Source organism: Nycticebus coucang, chromosome 9, assembly GCF_027406575.1.
Source record: "Nycticebus coucang isolate mNycCou1 chromosome 9, mNycCou1.pri, whole genome shotgun sequence".
NCBI lineage: Eukaryota > Metazoa > Chordata > Mammalia > Primates > Lorisidae > Nycticebus > Nycticebus coucang.
This window is the reverse complement of record NC_069788.1, coordinates 120,298,754-120,324,548: the sequence shown is the minus strand read 5'-3', so window position 1 is coordinate 120,324,548 and position 25,795 is coordinate 120,298,754. Positions and strand designations below refer to the sequence as shown.

Here is a 25,795-nt window from a genome sequence, read left to right as displayed (position 1 = left end):
CTTGCAGAATGTCTGATGTACCTCTTATCTTCAATATAACCATACTAAACAAGAACACAAAGTTATTTTCAGGTTTTTCCTTGGACCATCAGAGTATCTGGCCACTTATAAGCGATTGGCCATTATTTTCCTGTCAGGCTATAGGAGTCTCAGGTCTTCCCAGCTGTCCCCAGGGTTTCTCTTTTTTTTTTTTTTTTGGCTGGGGCTGGGTTTGAACCCACCACCTCTAGCATATGGGGCTGGTACTCTACTCCTTTGAGCTATAGGCGCCGCCCCCCCAGGGTTTCTCTTCTCCAGAAGACAAGAGAAGATGAAAACACCCAATCTAAGTCAATGTGAAATTAAATGTGTCTTCCACCCTTTTCTCAGTCCTATTCATGTAATACAAAGTTTCTTGTTATGCTAGTTTGCCTGAGATGTTTTAAGATGAGAAAGCCTTAAAACAAGAAATTTGCAAGGACACATTAGGGACTATCTTACAGATAAGATTGATGAAGTAAGTCAAATTAACTTGGGATTATAAAATTATAAAATCATAAAATCATAGGTTTGGGGTTGGAGGACATGGAAAAGATCTAGTATAAAGCTATCACCTCACTGATAGAGAAGGAATGCTGATGGAGAGGCTGACCTGTGTCCCAGTGGTTGAAATTGGTGGTAGCAGTGCATATACCACTAAACTCCTGGTCCTTATGCTCCATCTTCTGGACGTACCTTCTCACTCAGCTCTCACATGATTGAGTCATTCTCCAGTTCAACTGGTGATACAGGCTCCACTTTGTGAGTGCCCTGCCATAGCGCTAAAGGCATCCTATCCTCACAACACATTTGGAATCACCAAGGAGTGACAGACACTAGTAATAATGGAAAACTGTACTGTGAATTGTACCTCTGATTGGTGGCCGAACCACAGTTTGGGCTAGTCTGTACCCTCCTACCATTCCACAGTCCCCCGTCAGTCTAGCCACCCATTTAGAAATGAGTCCTCTCACAGACAGCAATTGGTGGGTGTACTTTCCAAATACCACAACATAATCATGCCATCCCTTTTTCTCTGATGTAAATAAGAAAAAAACTCGTTTTTTTCTCTAGAATCTGTCACTCAAATGCAAAGGGGTGAGCCATCACGCCCATCTCAACTTCACAATTTTTTTTTTTTTTTGTAGAGACAGAGTCTCACTGTACCGCCCTCGGGTAGACTGCCGTGGCGTCACACGGCTCACAGCAACCTCTAACTCTTGGGCTTACGCGATTCTCTTGCCTCAGCCTCCCAGGCAGCTGGGACTACAGGCACCTGCCACAACGCCCGGCTATTTTTTTGTTGCAGTTTGGCCGGGGCTGGGTTTGAACCCGCCACCCTCCACCCTTGGCATATGGGGCCGGCGCCCTACTCACTGAGCCACAGGCGCCGCCCCTCAACTTCATAATTTTTAAAGGAACATAGTTCCTAAGGTTCTGGTCTCCATGATTTAACTTCCCACTATAATTCTGCACTTGCCATTCTCCTGAGGGCCAAACTCCTGCTTACTGGATTCTTGACCTAGAGGTCATACAGGCAGGCACCTCAAATTGTCCATGTCCAAAAAAGTAAGCATTTTACCTTTCACCCCTTCCACACACTGGTTCTCTCACTTTCCTCATTTCTCTAGTCTCCTGCCAGAATTCATCTGGATCCTTCTTGCTACCATGGGAGGGGGCTTTCTAGAGCCTAGACACCGCCACACCAGGTGTACCCATAAAGGTTTTAGAGTGATACTGAACAAAGCTAGCTGTTAGAGCTGTCACTGAACAGGCTGCTGACTCTGCAGCTTCCATCCCTACCACTGTCTAGTCTCAGCCACCTCTCCCTCAGACCTGTCCTTTCCTCATGAACTGGAGAGACACAAGTCCCCAGTAACCTTGTCTCTTACAAAACCAGCATGTTCCAGGTCAAGAGTCCTCTCTGACTTCAACCCTACATTTTAATACTTATGATGGTATATGCTCAGACTTTAACAAAGAATCAGTAGGTGTATTTCCAACAGTCCAAATACTCCACTCTGACCTAAAGTACACAATGGTCTGCTTTCCTGTAACTGAATATGTGACCATCCATAGCAGCTGGATGCCCAAGGTTCAACACATCAAGTTGCTTAAATGCAAAGTAGCTCCACCACACAATGGCTGCCCCATCTGTTGGTATAGTATGGCTTTCTCTACCTCCTCAAATGCCCCTCCCTTGGTGTATTCCACATAGTTTGGAGTTTGGGTTTTTTATTTTGTTTTGTATTTTACTTTTTTTTTGAGACAGAGTCTCACTATGTCGCCCTAGGTAGAATGCTGTGGTGTCACAGCTCACAGCAACCTCCAACTCTTGGGCTTAAGTGATTCTTTTACCTCAGCCTCCCAAGTAGCTGGGACTACAGGTGCCTGCCACAACACCTGGCTATTTTTTGTTGCAGTTGCCACTGCTGTTTTAGCTGGCCGGGGCCAGGTTCGAACCCGCCACCCTTGGTATATGGGGCTGGCACTTTACCTACTGAGCCACAGGCACTGCCCTTGTCTCAGCTTTTCATTTTTCATAGAGACAGGGTCTCACTCTTGCTCAGGCTGGTCTTGAACTCATGAGCTCAAGAGATCCACCCACCTCAGCCTCCCAGAGTGTTAGGATTACAGGCATGAGCTATCATGTCCAGCTGTGATACACCTTCTTAATAGAGTCAGTGATTTCTTAATGGAGATTAAAATTAGTTTTTTCTAATCTAGTAATTTTACCTTATGATTTACCATCTATTGCAGTGAGTGTAATGTAAAACCGTATTTTTTTTTTTTTTTTGTAGAGACAGAGTCTCATTTTACTGCCCTTGGTAGAGTGCCATAATGTCACAGGACTCACAGCAACCTCCAGCTCTTGGGCTTCCGCGATTCTCAGCCTTCCGAACAGCTGGGACTACAGGCGCCCGTATCTTTATAACTCAAATAAATTTATATAGTAGTTATAAATATGGATTCTGAGTCAAACAAACCTACGTTTAAATCATTCTTAGTCACCCCAAGCTGTGTGATTGTTTTTTGCAAATCACTTAATGCTTTGAAACCTGTTCCTTCATCTGTAATCTGGTTAACAGGCAGCTGTGTCAAAGGGATGGTAAACTGGTTAGCAGTGTGTGGTACAAAGGAAGCATTTGTTCAGCGTGAACGTAAAGTGATGTCTGAGAGGCTGTTCACAAAAATGGTTATCTCCAGATGGTGTGGTTTCAGTAGATATTTATCTTATTCTTTTTTATTCTGTATTCTTTCCTGTATTGCTTGAATTATTATTTTTTACCCCAAGCACATGTAATTTTCATTAAAAACTCTAATAAAGTTTTGTTAAGAGTTACCTTCTGAATTCAAGACTTCTGGTTTCATCTCTCCAGTACCACATCCCTAATCGTAATTCCATATTTTGCTGTAAAATGAAATATTATAGCAAAAATAATTACAAGTTCAATTTCCAATCCACATGCCACAATAAACCTTTAACAATAATTTCTACTAGTTGCTCTTTAACTCTATTTAATAAAAATGTAAAATCTTAATGTGTTTAACCTGAAGCCAGGATTATATCCTTTTTGATTGTTTTTAGGTATGGTTTTAGTAGAAAGGAAGGGAGGAGGAGGTTCGGGAGAAAGGAAGAGGAAAGAAGGGAGAAAAGGAGGAGGGAAATTCAGGCAGGTAACTCATCCTAGCCATCTATGAATTAATGGGAATTCAGGCCGCAATAAGTCGATGCCCAGGGCGGCCTCAACCTTGAGACTGAGGTCGGCACAGCCGAGGAGCCTGCTGTGCCCCTGGGCGCTCTGGGAGGCAGTTCTTACATCCGTCTTGGAAGGTTCGGGCCAGTCTAACAGCCCCTTCATCGAGAAAACCTCGGATACCCGGTACATGGCTTCACCCCAGCTGTCTCCCCGCGTCGCCCAGGCCACCGCCGCGGCGCCCGCGCACCACAGCGCCGGCGCACCGCAGCAGCAGGCGCGGGGCAGGGTGGTGACCCTGCTCAGCCACCAGCCGCCCGGGCGGTGGCGGGAACCCAGGCTTCCCTCGGCATCCCCAAAGCCCCGGCTGCTGCCCGGTTCCCCCTTCTTGCAACATGCACTGGCTTATTCATTGTAAAGTAAAGCTGCACGGCATTCTACCCCTGAACGTGAAGTAAACCACTTTTTTTTTTTTTTGTAGAGACAGAGTCTCACTTTATGGCCCTCGGTAGAGTGCCGTAGCCTCACACAGCTCACAGCAACCTCCAACTCCTGGGCTTAGGCGATTCTCTTGCTCAGCCTCCCGAGTAGCTGGGACTACAGGCGCCCACCACAACGCCCGGCCACTTCACTTTTTTAATTGGAATGACTAGATTCAATCCTGTAGGGAAGTTCTCTTTGTTCCATTATAAGTTTAAATCCGGGTTTGACATAGGTTGATGGGGGACAGGTGGGGATATTCAGGCGCGGAAGCAGGGTAATCTAATGGAAGATAACATGGGCACCGTGATAAGATTTCTGAAACAGTTCTGCTACTTGACTAGGAATGGAACCTAGAACAACGTCTCAGGGCAACTCTGATCCTGCTTCTGAAAATACCCAAACCAAGGGTTCTGAGGATTTTTAAGAAATAATGTGTATAAATCACCAGCCTTAATTAAGTACTCAAAATTAGTGTTGTTCAAAACAGCCTTGCTTTGTGTAGATGGGTATTCAATTGACATTTTTACATTTATACCTTTCAAATAATGTGCCTTTTTTTTTTTTGAGCCAGGTTTGAACCCACCACCTCCGGGTATATGGGGCTGGTGCTCTACTCCTTGCGACTGAGTTGATATGTAGATTGTTTGATATTTTTTTCCTTCCAGCCAACATTGTGACCAATGCTAAATGGTGCAACATGATTGGGAATCTTAATATACTTTGCTTTTGTATTCTCACAGCTTAATTGGCACAAGAGAGGCTTAGTAAATTGTGATTATATTTTCCTATAAACTTTAAAATTATGGCAATAGACATCCCACTGCTGCTACCCTCCCACCCCCTTCCAGTCTCACTACTTGGTAACACACAATCACTGGTTACAGTGGTATAAAAGTGTAATAATCTGGGTTTATGTTCTACACATTTGAGTCCATTCTAGTAGCTGTTCAGCTTGGTCCAGGTATGTGGAACTCACCGGTTCACTGGCAGTGCTGGTTTGAGGCTATGGACAAGGCTTGTTTACCACGAAATGAATCTCTTAAAAAGGAGTAAAATCATTCCAGATGCCAAGAGCTTTTCACTAAGTAGTGTACATAACTTGGGGTGAGAACAGGGAAATGATGAGGTGAAGCTCCAGAAGAAAAACCAGGGATTCTTGGATAGAATTCCATCACCTCACAATCATTATCAGGGACACCATGCTAGTGGTAAGAAAACCTCTTCAATTTATCCCAATAATGTGTGGAGAAGTGCTAATAGAAAACTGAAAATCTTATATACCTCATCGTACAATAAGCTCGGGCTAATGTATACAATTTAGGTAAAAATAAGAGTTATTGAGAACCCAAAACTTACCTACTGAAAAGTTATTTCACAGGTGCTAAAGGGACTAATATTTAAAGAACAGTTTCAATAACTCTGAAGAGATAATCTGATACTTCTCTAATAATTTACCCTAACAAAAGAGAAGATTATTTTTATATCTCTGAATCATTACAATACTTATTCTATAAAGTGACCCAACCATTTCCTAGGGTAGGTTTTTCACCAGTTAAGTTTTCTTTTCAAATGACCTTACATACAACTAAAACTGGAAGTAGAGTTTTTCTCTTTGGAAAAAAACAAACAAACAAACAAAAAGCAGTGTGCCTGTAGTCCCAGCTACTTGAAATGCTGAGGCAGAAGAATCACTTGAGTACAGGAGTCCAGACCAGACCAACCTGTGCAGCGTAGTGAGACCATCTCAAATAAAAAACAAAAACGATTATGTTATAGAGATGAAGTTACCTTCTAAATATTTAATAATTCCAATTGTCCTATTAGGGAAACTTTTTTTTTCCTAATTAAGACAAACCCCTCAAGGGGTTATATAACCATTTAAGAGCATATAACATATAACTAAGTTGCTAGCCTCCGATTTTAGTCCCAAGATATTAACTGAATATAATGTATAATACTATGAAAAAATCATATTGGATAGATTTTCATAGTGTTATAATTCTGCCTAAAAAAATAGCAATGCCAAATTTTTAATTACCAACTATTTTTGGTTGCTTATTTACTCAACCTCTAATTCACAACCTAATCTACACTGAAAGGCATGGAAGAAAGGGCCTATGACATCATGATTTGTTCAAAGGGAAAGACATTTCAACATTAAGTATAATCCTATTGAACTTCAGAAATGTATATACCCTAAAATATTTCCATTTTGAGAGCTATATCAAGAAAAAATACTGGGCTCTTTTGAAGATCCACAATTTTTCCTGAAGAAATGAAATTCTGCATCTAATTTCTATTTCTGTAACTAATTCAAAAGAGCCTACTCATAACTATTTATTCATTAAATACACAGAAGCAATTGAATATTCCTGCTTCTTACTCCACACATGTATATTCCCTTAGCAATTGTCTTGTGATGTATGGATGTGGATTTTTAAAAAAATTCCAATTTAATCCCAGTGTTCAAAAACCAGGGGACCATTCCTCACAACACAACTTGTATAAACTACATTCCAAATTAGGAATGTCTTAGGGCCCCATATTGGAACTTTATAGAAACAGATCTTTTACATATCCTTTAGATAGCCAGTTTGTATTTCTGTTTAAGAGTACACATAAGATGGGCGGCACCTGTGGCTCAGTGGGTAGGTTTATGGGCAGGTATATGGCTGCCCCATATACCGAAGGTGGTGGGTTTGAACGCGGCCCCAGCCAAACTGCAACAAAAAAATAGCCGGGAGTTGTGGCAGGCACCTGTAGTCCCACCTACTCAGGAGGCTGAGGCCAGAGAATCACCTAAGCCCAGAAGTTGGAGGTTGCTGTGAGCTGTGACCCTATGGTACTCTACTGAGATCTCTGTGATATATTGAATGAGTGAGATAATAAATATCCTGTTAAGTTTGAAGACCTAAATAGTACTAATATTTCCTCTTTTTTTAGCACTAATATTTCTTTTCTTTGAGACAGAGCCTCAAGCTGTCCCCTGGGTAGAGTGCTGAGGCATTACAGGTCACAGCAACCTCCAACTCCTAGGCTCAAGCAATTCTCCTGTTTCCGCATCCCAAGTAGCTGGTACTACAGGCACCTGCCACAACGCCCGGCTATTTTTTTTTTTGGTTGAAGCCGTGATTGTTGTTTGGCGGGCCTAGTCTGGATGCCAACCTACCAGCTCAGGTGTATGTGACTGGCGTCTTAGCTGCTTGAGCCACAGGTGCCGAGCCTGCACTAATATTTCTTAATGTACAAGTTTTAATGCATTTCCATTATATATCAAATTATGCTATAAAAGTTTAAAGTGAGTTTGTTTTGAAATTTCACTCATCTTAAATACTGTAAACAGTCAATTATGTCTTATTTTGATAGATGTCTAGATTTGTCCCCTTACAACAGGAACAACTATGTTGTTTGATCAGACATCCAGATAAGAATTTAAATGCCTATTTTTTCAGTCTCTTAGCATTCTATATAATTGCATTAAGTCATAACCACTGGTCCCTAACATAGCTCACTACCTTTAAGTTCAAGTGATGCTAATTATTCTTCAAACTGTAATTTAGCCTCATGCTAACATCAAGGATTTTTTCCACTGTTATTTGACTATGGCTGATCTAACGTCTTAGATATTCCCAGGAGTTATCAGATTACCAGTTGCAACTGAGCCCTGGAAACATCAAATAGCTACTTTAGTGGCCTTCTCTTAGTAATATTCACATCTAGGTAAATTTGAGAAGACAGGATTAAATTAAAACACTCAAAAAGGCTTGCAGTTTTACAAATTACTTTTCCAAACAACAGAAAATGTAATTATCTACCTACATTGATGTTAGTTTTATAGCAAGTTGCCAGAGGCCAGGCCATAGGATCAAACACTACTGTGGGTCATTTTGTGATACTTTAGAAACTCGTCTACAGTGAGTCATACTAATACCAAATTACACTTACAGAAAGACTCCATTATATGTTGAAATTAGAGCAAGGGACAAAGACTTTCAACAAATAAAGGACTAATAAAAGGTAAGATAGAATAGCTATTATCTTAGTAAAATTCATATTAAAAGTCATTCTAAAACTACTATTTACCTGATTCTGTATCACCATAGTTTGTGAAAGATTTATGTAATCCTCTCTGTAGTTCATGAAATACCCTTAAATGCTCTCTGCTGAGAACTTTCTACCAAAGTGACACCGACACTGACAAATCTGTGTTACCTTCAGCTTTTCAGAATGTTAAAAGCAATTTCCTCTAAACATTTTTTAAAGTTTATTTTGAAGCCAGCCCAGTAGCTCACACCTGTAATCCTAGCACTCTGGGAGTCTGAGGGGGCAGATCCCTTGAGCTTAGGAGATGGAAATTCCCATGTCTACTAAAAATTTTAGAAAACTAGGCAGGGGTTGTGGTGGGCATTATCATCCCAGCTCCTCAGGGGGCTGGAGCAAGAGGATCACTTGAGCCCAAGAGTTTGATATTACTGAGAGCTATGACACCAGGGCACTCTATCCAGGACACAGAGACTGTCTCAAAAATGAAATGTTTATTTTGAAGCAATTTCATAATTGCCAATTTATCTCCTCCCCTCCAAGTGAGATCTGATTTAAAAAATCTTTATATGTCCTTGAGTCAACTCGTGTGACAGGGTGATTACCAAAACCTAAATATTCTTAGGCTAACTTGTTCCCTAGTTTTTATTAATCTATTATCCCCCAAATTAATCCCTTTTCATGACACAGAAGGGCCCACTAAATTGAAAATATAGCTTGTATAACTATTATGAAGAAAATTAAGCAAATCTATGTTATTAAGGAAAAGATATCAACATGTCTACGTGTGTGAAACCATTAGGTTAACTACACATTCTCCAAGCAGTTTTAAAGCTTGGATAGTGGATCACTAAGGGCTGTGATATTCCTATGTGTAACAATCTCAAATGGATATACAAGAAAATGGACAAATTGTATATTAACAAAATTTAGGACTATCTTATACAGTTTGCCTTTAAAAAAAAAGAAATCCACTATAGTCATTTAAGGGAGGTGTTTAAGGCCAAGTATTGAATTGTGATCCTCAAAACAGAAAAACAATCTGTCTCCCTACCTCCCAAGTAATTATAACTTTGGACTCATATTAAACTTTAAAGTTTGCCTACTGGGTCTTCAGGCACCTGTAGTAGCAAAAAGCAGCTTGTTTCCATACCTCCTTTGGCTATTATAAGACAATTCCTATCCCAGCTTTTGTTACTTTAGAGAAAGACTTATTTCATACTCAACCCCAGAATATAACTCATATTTTCCTAGAATATTCAGGTAGTTTTTTTCACTTGAACACTTAAGCTAAGTCTTAGGAGTCTGGGTACATTAGAAAACGGTATTCAGGTATTAAATTGGGGCAGGGGGGAGTTTATCCAGATTTTTCTCCTCTTAAATAGTTGATAATTAAAGGCAGGAACTTCAACTGGGATTTAGACAAGATTAGGTTAGATAAATTTCCCATCATACTAATATCTTAAAGACCAACCTGAGTGGTAAAAAATAAAGGAAAATTGAAAACTCCAAGACAGTAAATTTGAGATCAATTTCAGCTTTACTTTAAATTTGCATTTATGCATTTGTTTGCAAAAATATACCTGTCTATACTGCATTGTTCACTTTATAGTACATAAAAATAAACATTTTACTGTTTCTAAGCTTCTATAGGACAGGTGTGCAAACTTTAGGTTTCCCATCTCAAACAAATCTCCATGCACAAACTAACCAAAAATGCTAAAATCAGCACACACACAAAATGCATTAAAGAGAAACCTCAAATAATGTTTTTAAAAATCTAACTTAAGAACAAACCTTATATAATTAAACTAAGTTGTTGCACCTTTCCTTTCATATGCCTACACACGCTAAAGGCTTCCAACAACAGATCTGCACTTGGCACACGGACATTTCAAAGAAAAAAACAAAAGGGAAAAAAATGAAAGGAGAGAAAGGAAAAGAGGTTTGCTGACTCCAGTGCAAGCTTAGTCCACTTCTTCGATGGTCGGTCCGCCAGAGGCTCCAGAACCGCCGCCGCCAGGACCGCCTTGGTAAAGTTTGCTGATGATGGGGTTGCACACTCTTTCGAGCTCTTTCTGCTTGTGTTCATACTCGTCTTTCTCTGCCATCTGGTTTCGGTCGAGCCAATTGATCACCTCCTGACACTTGTCGAGGATCTTGTTTTTGTCCTGCTCGCTAATCTTGCCCCTCAGTTTCTCGTCTTCCACCGTCTGCTTGATGTTGTAGGTATAGGACTCCACCGCGTTTTTGGCAGCCACCCGGTCGCGATTAGCTTCATCTTCGGACTTGTACCGCTCTGCCTCCTGCACCATCCGGTCAATGTCGTCCTTGCTCAGACGACCTTTGTCGTTGGTGATGGTGATTTTGTTTTCCTTACCGGTGCTCTTGTCGGCTGCGGTGACGTTAAGGATGCCATTAGCGTCAATGTCGAAGGTGACCTCGATCTGGGGGACCCCGCGGGGCGCCGGAGGAATCCCAGTTAGATCGAACTTGCCCAGCAGGTTATTGTCCTTGGTCATGGCCCGTTCGCCCTCGTACACCTGCACCAGCACGCTGCTCTGGTTGTCCGAGTAGGTGGTGAAGGTCTGCGTCTGCTTAGTGGGGATCGTGGTGTTCCTCTTGATGAGTGGAGTCATGACGCCGCCAGCTGTCTCTATGCCCAACGACAACGGGGTCACGTCGAGCAGCAGCAGATCCTGAACATTCTCTGATTTGTCACCGATGAGGATGGCCGCCTGCACCGCTGCGCCGTAGGCCACCGCCTCGTCAGGGTTGATGCTTTTGTTCAGCTCTTTGCCGTTGAAGAAATCCTGCAGCAGCTTCTGGATCTTGGGGATGCGGGTGGAGCCGCCCACCAGCACGATCTCCTGGATCTGGCCCTTGTCCAACTTGGCGTCGCGCAGAGCCTTCTCCACCGGCTCCAGGGTCCCGCGGAAAAGGTCTGCGTTGAGCTCCTCGAAGCGGGCGCGGGTGATGGACGTGTAGAAGTCCACTCCCTCGTAGAGCGAGTCGATCTCGATGCTCGCCTGAGTGGACGAGCTCAAGGTGCGCTTGGCGCGCTCGCAGGCGGTGCGCAGCCGCCGCACAGCGCGCTTGTTGGGCCCAATGTCCTTCTTGTGTTTGCGCTTGAACTCCTCAGCCAGGTGGCTCACCATGCGGTTGTCGAAGTCCTCGCCGCCCAGGTGGGTGTCACCGGCCGTGGACTTCACCTCGAAGATGCCGTCCTCGATAGTCAAGATGGACACGTCAAAGGTGCCACCACCCAGGTCAAAAATGAGTACGTTCTTCTCGCCACCCGCGCAGCCCTTCTTGTCCAGGCCGTAGGCGATGGCCGCCGCCGTGGGCTCGTTGATGATGCGCAGCACGTTGAGGCCGGTGATGGTGCCCGCGTCCTTGGTGGCCTGGCGCTGCGAGTCGTTGAAGTAGGCCGGGACGGTGATGACCGCGCTCTGCACCTTGCCGCCCAGGTAGGCCTCCGCGATCTCCTTCATCTTGGTGAGGACCATGGAGGATATCTCCTCCGGGAAGAAGGTCTTGATCTCCCCCTTGTACTCCACCTGCACTTTGGGCTTGCCTCCCTCGCTCACCACTCGGAACGGCCAGTGTTTCATGTCCGACTGCACCGTGGCGTCCTCGAACTTCCGCCCGATCAGCCTCTTGGCATCGAAGATGGTGTTGGTGGGGTTCATGGCCACCTGGTTCTTGGCGGCGTCGCCGATGAGGCGCTCGGTGTCGGTGAAGGCCACGTAGCTGGGGGTGGTGCGGTTGCCCTGGTCATTGGCAATGATCTCCACTTTCCCATGCTGGAAGACCCCCACACAGGAGTAGGTGGTGCCCAGGTCGATGCCGATAGCCGGGCCGCGGGCAGACATCCTGACTGAAAGACAGGCAAGCGACGTTAAAACGAGACCAGCGAGAAGTTCGCGGCGTCAACTAACGGTCGCCTCCACCAGAACCCGAGAGCTTAACCTATATTCCCTTCCCTCTCCCTACCCGCTTTGGTTCCCCTTCTTATAGCCGCCTTCAGCCGCCTTCAGCCGCCTGGAAACTCCCAGAGCCAATCCGCTCTCGGGACCGCCCACCCCAACTCTTCCAGTCCCACCACAGGCTTGCGGCGTCGGAGTGACTGCCCCGAGACCCAACAGATTTCCAGTGAGGGGCGGTACCCCAATCTGCGCCGGGAGGCTGAGGGGCGGCCGTTATGCAAATAACACTCCTCCCAGACGCTCCGCGGCTGAGTAGCTGCCCCTCGCGCGCCGCCTGCTGCTTAAGGGCGTTAGGCTCGAGCCCGGGGGCCAGGAATTCGCGCTTTTTCTCGATCTTTGCCTTGCCCTGCTCGGGATTCGCCTATGTCTATTGGATTGGCAGGACACCCGGCCAATGAGCTGCACGAACTCTCAAGTGGGGTGGGGAAGGCTGGAGCATGGCGCCTAGAGGAAGCTTGAAATTGGAGCCCGCCGGGATGTGCTTACGGGATGGATCACTGTTTTAAAGCTTAAAATGCTATTGGGTGCCAGGTGCCCTAACTAACCTAGCAGGCAGGGGCGGGCGAATTTACCTTGAGTTGATTGCACGGAAGAAAGATGCGCCGAACCGGCTTTTCTTCTGGCCGCGCTGTCCTAGGAGGGGGTGGGTGGGGAATTGCGGTGGCTGGGCGTAAGGGCGGCTCCTCTGGGCCGGGACCAAAAAAATAATGAGAGTGAGGATGCTGGAGTAGGCGGCCGGCCTCCTGGGATTTTACACTGAGGGCTTCACGTGGTCTCTGTGGGTGTGAGATACAAACTGCCTGGCGCGCGGGGAGAACGGCAGCCCGCGGCGCGGCCGACCGTTTTTCCGCGCCGCACTTAGGGCGCCTGCGGGGTAGGGACTCGGGGATGGCAGCCTCTCGCCCTCCCGGGAACCTGCCTGGAAACCTTCTCTACCCTGCTTGTCCTACCGCTTTTAACTTGCTGGGTTTCGTCTTCCTGTTCTTTCCATAGGTTTCTTTATTTTTCGGTTTCAAGTTTTTTATCCGTCTCTTAAGAGTTCTTCACGGGAAAAATCTATAATCAAACCTTGCACATCGAAAGACCATAAATTAACCCAGTCTCTCTCCCGGCATACATACACGCAGTCGTGTTTATGACTGCGCTCAGCTGAATGAGATTATTTTCTTTAGCTGTGCTGAAATTACCTGAGCGGCATAAACCCTCAGAGAAGGTCGATGAAAAGGAGCACAATTCATTTTGTCATGTTTAAGAGGAATATGAGACTAGGTCTGGAAAGTACCATCTGGCAGGCTCCTCCCATTTTGTGGGCTTCTGGGGGAAGACAATAACCTTCACATTGTGGGGGAAAGCTGGGGACATTTCATCCACCAAGCTTTAACAGATACCTACTATGTGAGAATAGAAAACACAAAAGAAATGACCTGTCCTTAAGAGGTTGAGAGTCTAAAAAAGAGGTGAAGATACTTAGAAGGACTGGGAAAAGGGGTGCTTTGGGAACAGAGGAGGGCACAACTGGACTGAGGCTCCCTGGAAAGGATAGTGAGCCGGGAGCTAACCTTCGCCACCAAAGCACAGGAGGGGCCTTCTTTACGCAGATTGCAGTGTGGGCAAAGACGGGAGCAGTATGTGCTGGGGAACTCGGAGTTCCCTACTGAAGATCAGTGTCGCGAGAAGGGCAGGGGCACAGGCAAGAAATAGTCTCTTCACATTTGGGCAAGATACATTTAAGAGCTTTTTGTACTTTTTCCCGAGCTTCTGAGAGAGGACAACCATCTTTTGAAGTAGGCTAGTCATGTGTATAAAAGTTACATGAGACACTACTGGAGAAAAGTTGTGTGAGAAACACAAATGTCATTTGTGACCAAAAAGTAATTTGACAAAATTCAATAAGGTCTATCAATGAGTATTTTAAGATTCTTTTATCGAGTGGCATATGTCATTTCCAGTTTTTACTAATAACACACTTGCTATTCCTTAGTTTCATGAGTTAAATAATGCTGGCTTTAATAATAATTCCCATTTTTACATTTTCCCATCTTTTCCATGAAGGTGAAGCAAAAATTAGAAATAAGAAACCTTTTAAAGAAAATACTAAGAAAATGTTTCTAGTTAAAGCTGTCCTAAATTGTGAGTACAAATCTTTTTATTTTGTTCTTTGAACTTCTTGTCTTTTATGTCTTTTTTTCCCCTTAAAGATAAAAGGGAATTAGGGAGCTGGAAGCAATACAGATTCTTTGTAGACATGATGATATGATGTGATTTAGAGATAGGGTCCCAGCTACAACTGGGAAAGAACTGTGAGAAACACAGACTCTTCAGATCTTTTTTTTTTCAGTAAGTCCTCACACACTTAATTAACCTCAAGCAAAGCAAGATTGCAAAAAAACAAGTGGGCGAGAGTTCTTACACAGAAACACTAAAATTAGAGCTTAAGAAAGGATAGCTTATTTTGCACAGTAACTATGTGCTACTTCTGTCCAAGTCATTGCAAACAAATCTTGCAATCTAACTACCACATTTTCATTAGTTGTGTGTATTTCTTTTCTGCTCTTTTTACCTAGTAAATTGATGTTTCTGTTTCATACTTTAAATGGTATCCTGAGCTTCCCCCCAAACACAGTAATTTGTATTTTGATTTTATATGAAATAAACTTTTGCAATTATAGGACATTATCACATATGACCATTCTTGGAATTTTTTTACATTTTCCTTATTTGTATCGATTTTTTTCATCTTTTTTCTCTTTGATGATCGTGGTTAAATTCATTAAAAACATAGTCCATTAAAAATGATCAAATTAACAATTTATCGTTAAATAATCAGTGCCATCTATGACACAACAAAACATGTAAGTCCTACCCATGGGAATGTAAAGTAGTACAATCTTAATGGAGGGCAATGTAACAATATTTTTTTCTTTACCTTAAATATGATCTTACCCTTTATTTAGTATTACTCATTGTGGGATTGAATAATTTAGGAATTATTCAATTGAACAATGAAATAATTGGATTATTTCTTTTTTTTTTTTTTTTGTAGAGACAGAGTTTCACTGTACCGCCCTTGGGTAGAGTGCCGTGGCCTCACACGGCTCACAGCAACCTCTAACTCTTGGGCTTACGCGATTCTCTTGCCTCAGCCTCCCGAGCAGCTGGGACTACAGGCGCCCGCCAAAACGCCCGGCTATTTTTTTGTTGCCGTTTGGCCTGGGCTGGGTTTGAACCCGCCACCCTCGGCATATGGGGCCGGCGCCCTACTCACTGAGCTACAGGCGCCGCCCATAATTGGATTATTTCTAAAGAAATAATAGAAAATTTAGGTAGTATTATGTTAATAAAAAGGAAATGGCTTAAATATCCAACAATAACAGAATGTTTACATACATTATAGTACATGTATATGATGAATAATTATATAGCCATAAAAACTCTTTACAAGATTTTTAATCACACAAGCAAATGTTCTTGATAAAATTAAAAAAGAAGACACGGACTTTTTTGGTTTGTTTTTCGGGTCAGAGTTATCTTGTTTTGTCTCTTAGACTAGTGCAGTGGCATGATTAAAGCTCACTGTAGCCTTGAACTCCAGGCAATCTTGCCACCTCAACTGGCCATCATCTCCAGCTAATTTTTCTATTTGTAGTAGAGATAGAGTCTTGCTATGTTGCCTGGACTGGTCTTGAACTGGCCTCAAGCAATCCTCTCGCCTCAGCCTCCCCAAATGGTAGAATTACAGGTGTGAGCCACTGCACCCAGCCTGTATCTTCTTATATGTAAGATTATCTTATATACGTGAAAAATGCATCAGAATCGATTATCTCCCAGTGGTAGGATTATTAGTAATTTTTTAAAATTTTCTCATTGTACTTTCACAATTGATTTTTTTAATTTCAAAATACTGGCTGGGCCCAGTGGCTCATGCCTATAATCCTAGCACTTTGGGAAGCTGAGGCAGGGAAATTGCTTGAGCTCAGGTGTTTCAGACTAGCCTGAGCAAGAGCAAGACTCTGTCTGTAAATATACCTGGGGATTCTGGCAGGTACCTGTAGTCCCAGCTACTCAGGAGGCTGAATCAAGAGGATCACTTGAGCCCAAGAGTTTGAGGTTGCTGTGAGCTATGATGCCACAGCACTCTACTGAGGGCAACAAAGTGAGAAACTATTTAAAAACTTTTTTTTTTCCCCAAAATGTTACGGGGATACAAATGTTTTTGGTTACACAGATTGCTTTTGTAATGCATGAGTCAAGATTATGAGAGTACCTATTGGATGTGCCCATAGCTCAGTCGGTAGGGTGCTAGACACATATACCCAGGCTGGCAGGTTTGAACTCGGCCCAGGCCAGCTAAAACAACAATGACAACTGCAACAACAACAACAATATAGCCAGGTGTTGTGGTGGGCACCTGTAGTCCCACCTACGTGGAAGGCTGAGGCAAGAGAATTGCTTAAGCCCAAGAGTTTGAGATTGCTGTGAACTGTGACGCACGGCACTCTACCCAGAGTTACAGCTTGAGACTCTGTCTCGAGAAAAGAAAGTGCCTGTCACCTAGATAGTGTTCAGTGTACCCATTAGGTAGTTTGCATCCATCCCTTCCTCCCCCCACCCTACCACCCCACTGCTTGATTTCTACTGAGCTTTACTTGCCTCTATGCATTTGTGTTTAAAGCAGTTACTAACATTCAGTTGAAAATAATAAAAATTATTACTGATTTTCAACAAATGAAATTTGTATTTGGCACAATATAAATTCTAGGATGTTTCAAAATATTTTTTAAAAGACCAAGTTTCCATGGATTAAATGGTTGAAAAAATAAGAGCTTTAACATATGTCAAATTGTAATTAATTCCTAGCACCTTAAAGAATACCTGGAAAGCAGTAGTAAAACACTAGTTCAATATTTATTAAAAGTAACATGAGGTACATCATTTAGCAAAAAAACTGAAAATAACTTCACTTTTTCCCTGTATAAGAGGAAGATCCTGGCCAGGAGCTATGGCTCAGGCCTGTAATCCCAGCACTCTGGGAGGCAAGGTGGGTAGATTGCTTGAACTTAGGGGTTCAAGACCAGCCTGAGCAAGAGTGAGACTGTCTCTACTAAAAATAGGAAAGTTAGGTGGGACTGGTGGCACCTGCATGTTAGTCCCAGCACTCAGGAGCCCCCTGCAGTCTAGCCAGGTAATAGAATGAGACCCTGTTTCAAAAAAGATAATAAATTAAGGAAAATCCTCTGATATTTCTGGGCTAAATGACACTGCAGAGACCAAAAGTTGAAACAAATTTACATCTGAAAATATTTGTACTGAAGATGCAATGGTGAATAAGAGAAGGTCTAAAACTATGCATTGCTGTTAGACCTGCCATAAGGAGACTAATAGAGCAAAAATAAATTTTTGCAGAATTACTAGGAAAAAAACAAACTTGTGGATTTTCCTGAAACTTTCATTCCCCACTCAGGCACAACCTTTATAAAAGTTGTGTATTGTTTGGAGGAGATGTTGGCCTAAAGAAAAGGTAGAGTGAGTAACAGCCTATAATTTGAGGACCTTTGGCAGACTAGAATTCAACTAATGATTATATTTAAGATCTCTATAAATACCGCCATTTTATAATTCTTTGAAAGTGCCCTATCCTAAAATATTTCTCCAATCACCAATCACTATAGGAAAAAATTCACCATTTATTTCTTTGAGTCGTAGAAAACTCAGTCTAGAAGTTAAATTGTAGATGGGCAGCACCTGTGGCTCAGTGAGTAGGGCGCCGGCCCCATATATGGAGGGTGGTGGGTTCCAACCCTGCCCCAGGCAAACTGTGACAAAAAAATAGCCGGGCATTGTGACAGATGCCTGTAGTCCCAGCTACTTGAGGAGGCTGAGGCAAGAGAATTGCCTAAGTTCAAGTGTTGGAGGTTGCTGTGAGCTGTGACTCGACAGCACTCTACCGAGGGTGACAAAATGAGACTCTGTCTCTAAAAAAAAAAAAAAAAAAAGTTAAATTGTAGATACACAGTAAGCTGGGATAAGACACTACCATGCTTGGTATGAAAGAGACAATTTGTCTGCTATTATAGATTCACTTCTTTTCTATAATAGCGGACAAATTGTGCCTATTTAAGTTTTAAGGTTAGTACTGAAATGACCCGGAAAAAGTAGAATAGTCTGAAATGACCTGGAAAAAGTCCTGTACTTAAGAGAATCAGATTCAGAATGTCATTATTGTTAATACTTCTTAAATTCTTAAACTGAACATTTTAAAAAAGTGAATTATACTGGCAAAGCAGTTATTTCTCTGAATCATAAATGAATTAACTTTCTGAAAGAGCTCAATACTGTATCAGCAGGTTTTTATAATTACTTCTTTGTATATTAAGAAAGAAACCCAACTAATTTGTTGCTGTCATATTTGCCCTTAGATTATAGTACTTTTCCAATAATTCTTCTATATTGAAAGAAATCAGAATTTGGCAACAAGAATTTTAGCTTGTTGAATTCTCTTAGTGTTCTTAAGCTATGTGGGAATGCCATAATTAGGAATATCAGATACTTTATTATTTTAGTATTAGAGGATGGAAGGAGTTGATAAGTTTTATTTTTATTTATTTATTTATTTATTTTGAGACAGAGCCTCAAGCCGTCACCCTGGGTAGAGTGCCATGGCATGACAGCTCACAGCAACCTCCAACTTCTGGACTCAAGTGATTCTCCTGCCTCTGCCTCCCAAGTAGCTGGGACTACAGGCGCCTGCCATGATGCCCGGCTATTTTTTGGTTGCAGCTGTCATTGTTGTTTGGTGGGCCAGGCTGGATTTGAACCCGCCAGCTCAGGTGTATGTGGCTGGGGCCTTAGCCGAGTTGGTAAGTTTTAGACTAACATTATTTTTAAAGGGCCAGGTTGAAAAAAATTACAGTATAAATAAAAGTAATATGCAGACAATTTAACTTCTGAACATAGAGGAGGAGATTTTATTAGATAAAAACAATGGATTAAAAATATAACAGAAGGCCTTTACGTGAGCCAAGAATTATACAGAAAACAATCTCATTATAGAATGCATTTATACCATTTATAATTATTGTAATTCATTACATTTGTAGTTAGTACAGTGAAAATTTAAGCCATTTTCTTAAGTCTTATTCCACCAGCCAATCAAAAATTATTTGTTGAGTCCTTAGTATATTGATCTGGCATCTTTAATGGTAATTATTGGTAATGTTCTTTTTCTTTTCTATTTCCTATTAATATTTATTTTTAGAAATCTGTAGTTCTATATGCTTCTTTGTGTTCTCAAATGAAACAAACTTTAGTATTTTTCAGCCTCTAATACCTTTCTTGGCTTGTTTTATTTCTCTTAAAGCAGTTGAATTCACATGTAATTGAACTCTTTAGTGGATTTCTCTTCTCCCTTCTTTCCCAATGCCCACTATCACATTGTACTGAACTTTCTATGATTTTTGGTTAGTCTTATTATTAGAATGAATATTCAAGTTATCCTATTTTATAGCTAGGGTTTTTAAATAACATTAACTTCTGCATACACTGTACATGAGATCTTTTTGCAACTCCTTACTAAAATATTTGAATAGGCATAAAGTAAGCATATCTGCAAATATATAACATCTTTATATTTCACAAGAAACAAATACAGTAGAACCTCTGTAAGTTGACTACCCAAGGCACTGTAACAAATTGTTCAACATATGGAGGTGGTCAACATAAGGAACTAGGCCTACTGTACTGATACATATATGTGGTGGGTGTCCAGTCTGTGAAAATTAGGTCAATTTCAGGAGGTGGTCAATGTAGGGAGATGGTCAACTATGGAGGTTCTACTGTAATAATAAGGAATTGAGTACATAGTTAACCAGAAGTAAAGTTATACATATGTTCACAATAAGTAATTTGGCTATAAAATTCAAATGGTTAAGAAATGTATTTATGTGTATATATATGTTAAACAAAGCATTTATAGCCAGGTTAAAATATCACCAAATATTAAATTTCTCTGTGATTTTGTTTGTTTGCTTTTTGTTTCTTGAGAGACAGGATGTTGCTCTGTTGCTCAGGATGGAGTGCAGTGGTATGATCTCAGCTTACAGCAGTCTCAAACTCCTGGGCTTAGTGATCCTTCTGCCCCAGCCTTCCAAGTAGCTTAGAACTACAGGCATGTGCTACCACATCTAGCTAATTTTTAAAATTTTTTTGTAGAGAGGAGGTCTCCAAAGTGCTAGGATTACAGACATAAGCCACTGTGCCTGGCCCATGAAAGGTTTTAAAAAATGCCTTAGTCATCATTTCATTCTATACTTAAATTTTATTTTGAAATCAGAAAGCTGTGTATGGCATTGTAACAAATTAATTCTGCCTTATTAGGTTACATTGCCAATTTCATATGACAATAATGGGTGATTTGTGCAAATCTACCACTATTGAAGTAATACCAGTTCTGTTCTTTCAAGTTAACAGACTTGAAAGGGAGCTTCATTAATAAAGTATGTGACTGGTATATATAGTAGAAAAGGAAGAAAGGCAAGTGTTATATCTGTTCAATAGCAGCCAGATTATCTCTTTAAAATATCGGTCTTAAAACTTTTTTCTCTGTACCCACTTCTTTTTACTTATACTCTAAACTAATTCTTGGGTGTAACTTTTTAAATTGCCTAACTGTATTTCATAATATGTAAGCTATAAATCTAATTATTTTAAGTTTAGAATTACATGTTTATACACATTTGTGATTATCTCTTTGTAATACATTTACAGTAACCTAGCAAGCTTTTATTTTAGAAGGGAGCCTTGAAGATAATTAGCATATAATGTTTCACTTTAATGTAGATTTAACCACTAAAGTTATATGAATTTTCTAGGTACTTTTGTTTTTCTTTTTTTGAGATAGAATTTAGCTCTGTTACCCTGAGTATAGTGGTATCAACCTAGCTCACTGCAACCTCAAACTCATAGCTCAAGCTATCCTTTTGCCTTAGCCTCCCAAGTAGCTGAGACTACAGGCGCCTGCCACAATGCCCAGCTCATTCTCCTATTTTAAGTAGAGATGGGGTCTGGCTCTTACTTAGGCTGGTCTTAAAACTCCTGACCTTAAGAGATCTTCCCACCTTGGCCTCCCAGAATGCTAGGATTATAGGCATGAGCCATTGCACCTGGCTATAGTTACTTTTCTTTAGCATATTTTCCACAAATATTAGAAGAGTCACTGTGAATCAATGTTGTTACAATAAAGTGATTCCAAAGTGATCTTTACTGAGTTTTCTTGGATCTTTGCAACTGGTTGATGAAGTTTGTCAGGAAGACAGAAAAGATGGTGCCACTTCAGATCTGATATTCCTGGGTCTGCACTTAAAGATTATCTGCTGAAGATTGATTCTTCCCCATGTCCTCTCCAAATTCAGATCTCTCACTTCTCCAGAGGTTTAGAAGGCCCTATTTCACCACTGCCACACAGAAAAAGACAAAACTCAAGAAAAATAATATTGTAAGTTGACTGCTCTACAAGACACAACACAAATTTTAAGTCAAAATTTCTTGGCTTTTGACACTAGGCCAGCACACTATTAACAGAGAATGGGAACAGAAGCATAGTTCCTAGAATTTAAATTTAATTACTTCCCAAATGTGACTCATCGTACCTTTCAAATATAAGGTGTTGTTATTACTAATACAACTCTTCAGCTGTGGGGACACATTTCATTTTCTTTGCATGGCCTTAGCTAGAATGGGTTGGGGACATAAGTGTGTAATGTAATAAACGTAGGAGGGCAACAAGTAGAGGAAAGTAGGGAAGGAAGCAGCAGCTAAGCATGTTTTCCTTCCAATAAAATACCTTTACAATGTAATTCTATTTGTTGATGGCAAATCTCAAATTGAAACAGATAAAACAAATTTAAAAATTCATTCTTTTTAACTGTCTTCAGCCATCATGCTTACACTACTTTCTTCAAATATTAAGTGTTGTGTACTCTGCAAATGAAAATGAAATGCACACATGCACACACACACACACACAGAAAGGAAGAGGAGGGGTTTTCCCACAAATTCCTATGCTTTATAATCCACCTAACCTGTCCCAGTTGAGTATGGGTAGAATTACATTTTTTGTAGTAATGTTTTGCCCTAATAATAATAATTCTAATTTTTTTAAAAATGTATTTTGAATTAAAAAAAAATGAATAGTGGCTCAGTGCTCATAGCTCAGTGAGTAGGGCACTGGCCACATACACCGAGGCTGGCGGGTTCTAGCCTGGCCCAGGCCTGCTAAACAATGACAAATGCAATAAAAAAACAGCCAGAAGTTGTGGCAGGCACCTGTAGTCCCAGCTACTCAAGAGGCTGAGGCAAGAGAATTGCTTAAGCCCAAGAGTTTGAGGTTGCTGTGAGCTGTGATGCCATGGCACTCTACCGAGGGCAACATTGTGAGACTCTGTCTCAAAAAAAAAAGTTTAAGATGTTTTTCCTGCATCAAGGAACATAAGCATTTGGAAGAAAAAATGATTTTCATAATCTGGAAGCTTAGAATTATGTTTCTATCATCCAAAAATGAGCTCTGCTAATTCTGATTGTATGAGTAATTTATTTAAGTAAAATAAAAAACATAGTAACTTTTAAACAAAGTTTAAGTGGGGCTTTATAAAGTGTATTGGCTTTAACTCCATTCCTTTCTCAAATAGGTAGAAAATTAGACAAATTCTCGCACATGAAATTATTAATATTTCTGACTCTGAAATAAAATTGTCTTAATTTTTTTCATCCTTTGGTCTGTACTGTGATTTCTCACTTAACACGATGATTAAAATACATGGATATAGTGCCTGTGGCTCAAAGGAGTAGGGCACTGGCCCCATGTGCTGGAGGTGGTGGGTTCAAACCCAGCCCTGGCCAAAACTGCAAAAAAAAAAAAAAAAAAAGAAGTACACGGATACATATAATTCAGAGCCAAGTATTTAATTATAATCTTCATTTCTCATTTGCTGACCATCTTTTTTTGGTTAGCAAATGAGTAATGAGAAATTATAATGGCTTCCTGTCCCCTAGTGATCTGGTGTGGGTTTTGATAAAAAGGATAAACAATTCTAACACTACTGATTGACCTCAATGATTAGTTTTCCTGAATAATGGAATAACTTAAATACGATTAACATTTCTTTTTTTTTTTTAACTAAGAGACAAGAGTCTCACTTTATCACCCTCGGTAGAGTGCTGTGGTGTCACAGCTCATGGCAACCTCCAACTCCTGGGCTTAGGTTATTCTCTTGGCTCAGCCTCCCGAGTAGCTGGGACTACAGGCGCCCACCGCAACGCCCCGCTACTTTTTTTTTTTTTTTTGTAGAGACAGAGTTTCACTTTATTGCCCTCGGTAGAGTGCCGTGGCGTCACACAGCTCACAGCAACCTCCAACTCCTGGGCTTAGGCGATTCTCCTGCCTCAGCCTTCCGAGTAGCTGGGACTACAGGCGCCCGCCACAACGCCCGGCTATTTTTTTGTTGTTGTTGTTGTTGTTGCAGTTTGGCCGGGGCTGAGTTTGAACCCGCCACCCTCGGCATATGGGGCCGACGCCCTACTCACTGAGCCACAGGCGCCGCCCTGCCCCGCTACTTTTTGTTGTTGTTGTTGTTGCAGTTTGGCCAGGGCCAGGTTTGAACCCACCACCCTTGGTAGATGGGGCTGGCACCTACGCCCTGAGCTACAGGCACCACCCAGATTTACATTTCTTAATGCTAAATTCAACTAAGCAAGTGCATATAAATATGTTTGTAAACTGGTTCCAAATTAGCATGAGTTTACCAGCTGCTACTATTTAGTTTAACCGCTTAAATGATTATACGTTGTTCATGAATCTTCATTATCTCACTCTTCTTTTCTCACTTGAAAAATAACATTTGGTCGATAGTAGCCAGATCATTAAAGTGTATAAAGTTAATATTAGTTTGGGGAGATTGTTTCAGTTAAATAACTTAATAACTTAAATAACTTTTTTAAGTTTGCTACTAGGTTAGGGTGGTGTGCACTTGTCTATCATTTCCTAAAGTTATCTTTCATTTCTTTTATGATAGACTGTCTTTATAAGTTTACCCTAGAAATCCATAAAATTTTTGTTTGGAAATTGAATCGCAGGTGGTTAGAATAACCAACTTTTGTTTTTATACAATCTTAGATTGTTCTATAAATCTTAACCAAATCAATCACAACATGGTAATTGGGGGAGGGGTTCTTTTGTTTCTCATCAGAGAAATGATGAATTTCTTATTGAAATCATGTTAAGGCAAAAAGAGGAAAGTGGTTATTCTGTCATCCTGCTTTTTGAGAATACTTTTCAATATTACTTGGATCCTTCAATTCATCAGTCTCACAACAAATAAAGGAAAGAGACTGGTGGGAGAGGTTAAAACATAAAGGACAGGAATTGGGGAAATAGAAGAAAAAGTCATAGACATAGAAATATGGAAGTTGAAGTCAAATTAATTTTTAATTGAACACCTACTGTGGACCCAAAACATGGCTGACAATACCACTAAATGTTTTTAAGTTTAAATGAAGGCAAATCAAAACATCTATCATTTAATATTTCTTTCTAAAACATCACTCTGAATGACCTATTTAAAGTTTTGTTTTCTACTCATGTTTTCACACTATTTACCATGTTAATTGGGTACCTGCTATTACCAGCTACCTCACCAGGCACAGCAGATGACAGACGAACCAGGAGCACACAAGTCTCCTAGGAGCTTTATCACGTTCCTAGGCTGAAAAGGTCCTTTGTGCTTTTTGGTAGGTAGAGTACGTAGCTTAGTGGTTACATATAGGAATGTGGAAGTCAGAGGTCTAGGTTCAAATTGCAGCTCAATACAGTTGCTGCGTGATTTAAGTAAAATAATCTGAACCTCAGTCCCCCATCAGGAAAATTAGTATGATACTTACCCTCATAAAGCTGTGAAAATTAATAAGAATTATGTATGTAAGGCACGTAGTAGAGTATATGAAGTACGTTACTGGATGCTGGGATTAAGTGAGAAGAACCCTAAGATGGATGGATGATGGGTTTCCAAATCTGGGATGCAGCTTCAAGTTCTTAACTCTACTTGCTTCAGCTTCCTGGCATTCATCCTATATCATTCCCAGTTTACTGCACCTCAGGTATCAAGGATATGGTAGGAATTCTACAAGGATATGTTCCCTAGAGGTTTTTGGTACCCTGCAATCCTAGATGTTAATGCTAGGACACCCACAAAGCAGTGGCATTTATCACCCAAAAGCATTTGTTACAAAGGAGATGGGGGTGGTGAGGAAGGTTGAGGAACTTATCAAAATATATAAATGGCCAAAAAAAATCAACTAAAATTTTAATTCATGATAAAAACCCAGTTAAAATTAGGTATATCAAATTTTATTATTTTCAACTATGTGAGTACATACAGTTTTTTTTTTTTTTTTTTTGGTGCTGATTTAGCTTTTTGTTAACAAGTTTTATGTTTAATTATTACAACTGGTATTTTTTTTTGGGGGGGGGTTTCCAGATACCAAATATGGAAGTTCCCTAACTTAATGACAGAAGAA

General features: G+C 41.1%; 3 protein-coding genes across 8 annotated transcripts in view; all 3 read right to left on the bottom strand.

Annotated features, from left to right (window-relative positions):
* PPP1R36 (protein phosphatase 1 regulatory subunit 36) overlaps positions 1–4,133 on the bottom strand; it is a 37,891-nt gene extending 33,758 nt beyond the window's left edge. For 3 of the 4 annotated variants that reach the window (XM_053601108.1, XM_053601109.1, XM_053601110.1), the window contains exons 1-2: positions 3,840–4,133; positions 3,363–3,430 (exon numbers count right to left, since the gene is read on the bottom strand). In XM_053601108.1, coding sequence (XP_053457083.1) covers positions 3,363–3,430; positions 3,840–3,908 — 137 coding nt within the window. In that variant the 5' untranslated portion in view covers positions 3,909–4,133. The remainder of the gene's footprint in view (positions 1–3,362; positions 3,431–3,839) is intronic. The other variant, XM_053601111.1, reaches the window with a different exon arrangement.
* Positions 4,134–9,761: 5,628 nt separating this feature from the next.
* Positions 9,762–25,795, bottom strand: part of HSPA2 (heat shock protein family A (Hsp70) member 2) — a 37,260-nt gene continuing 21,226 nt past the window's right edge. For 2 of the 3 annotated variants that reach the window (XM_053601095.1, XM_053601094.1), the window contains exon 2: positions 9,762–12,120. In XM_053601095.1, the coding sequence (XP_053457070.1) occupies positions 10,208–12,115 (1,908 nt within the window). In that variant the 5' untranslated portion in view covers positions 12,116–12,120 and the 3' untranslated portion in view covers positions 9,762–10,207. Of the gene's footprint in view, positions 12,121–12,801; positions 13,873–25,795 lie in introns of those variants that run through there. The other variant, XM_053601096.1, reaches the window with a different exon arrangement.
* ZBTB1 (zinc finger and BTB domain containing 1) overlaps positions 18,775–25,795 on the bottom strand; it is a 29,082-nt gene continuing 22,061 nt past the window's right edge. Inside the window, exon 3 of the mRNA XM_053601093.1 lies at positions 18,775–21,678. Coding sequence (XP_053457068.1) covers positions 21,642–21,678 — 37 coding nt within the window. The 3' untranslated portion in view covers positions 18,775–21,641. The remainder of the gene's footprint in view (positions 21,679–25,795) is intronic.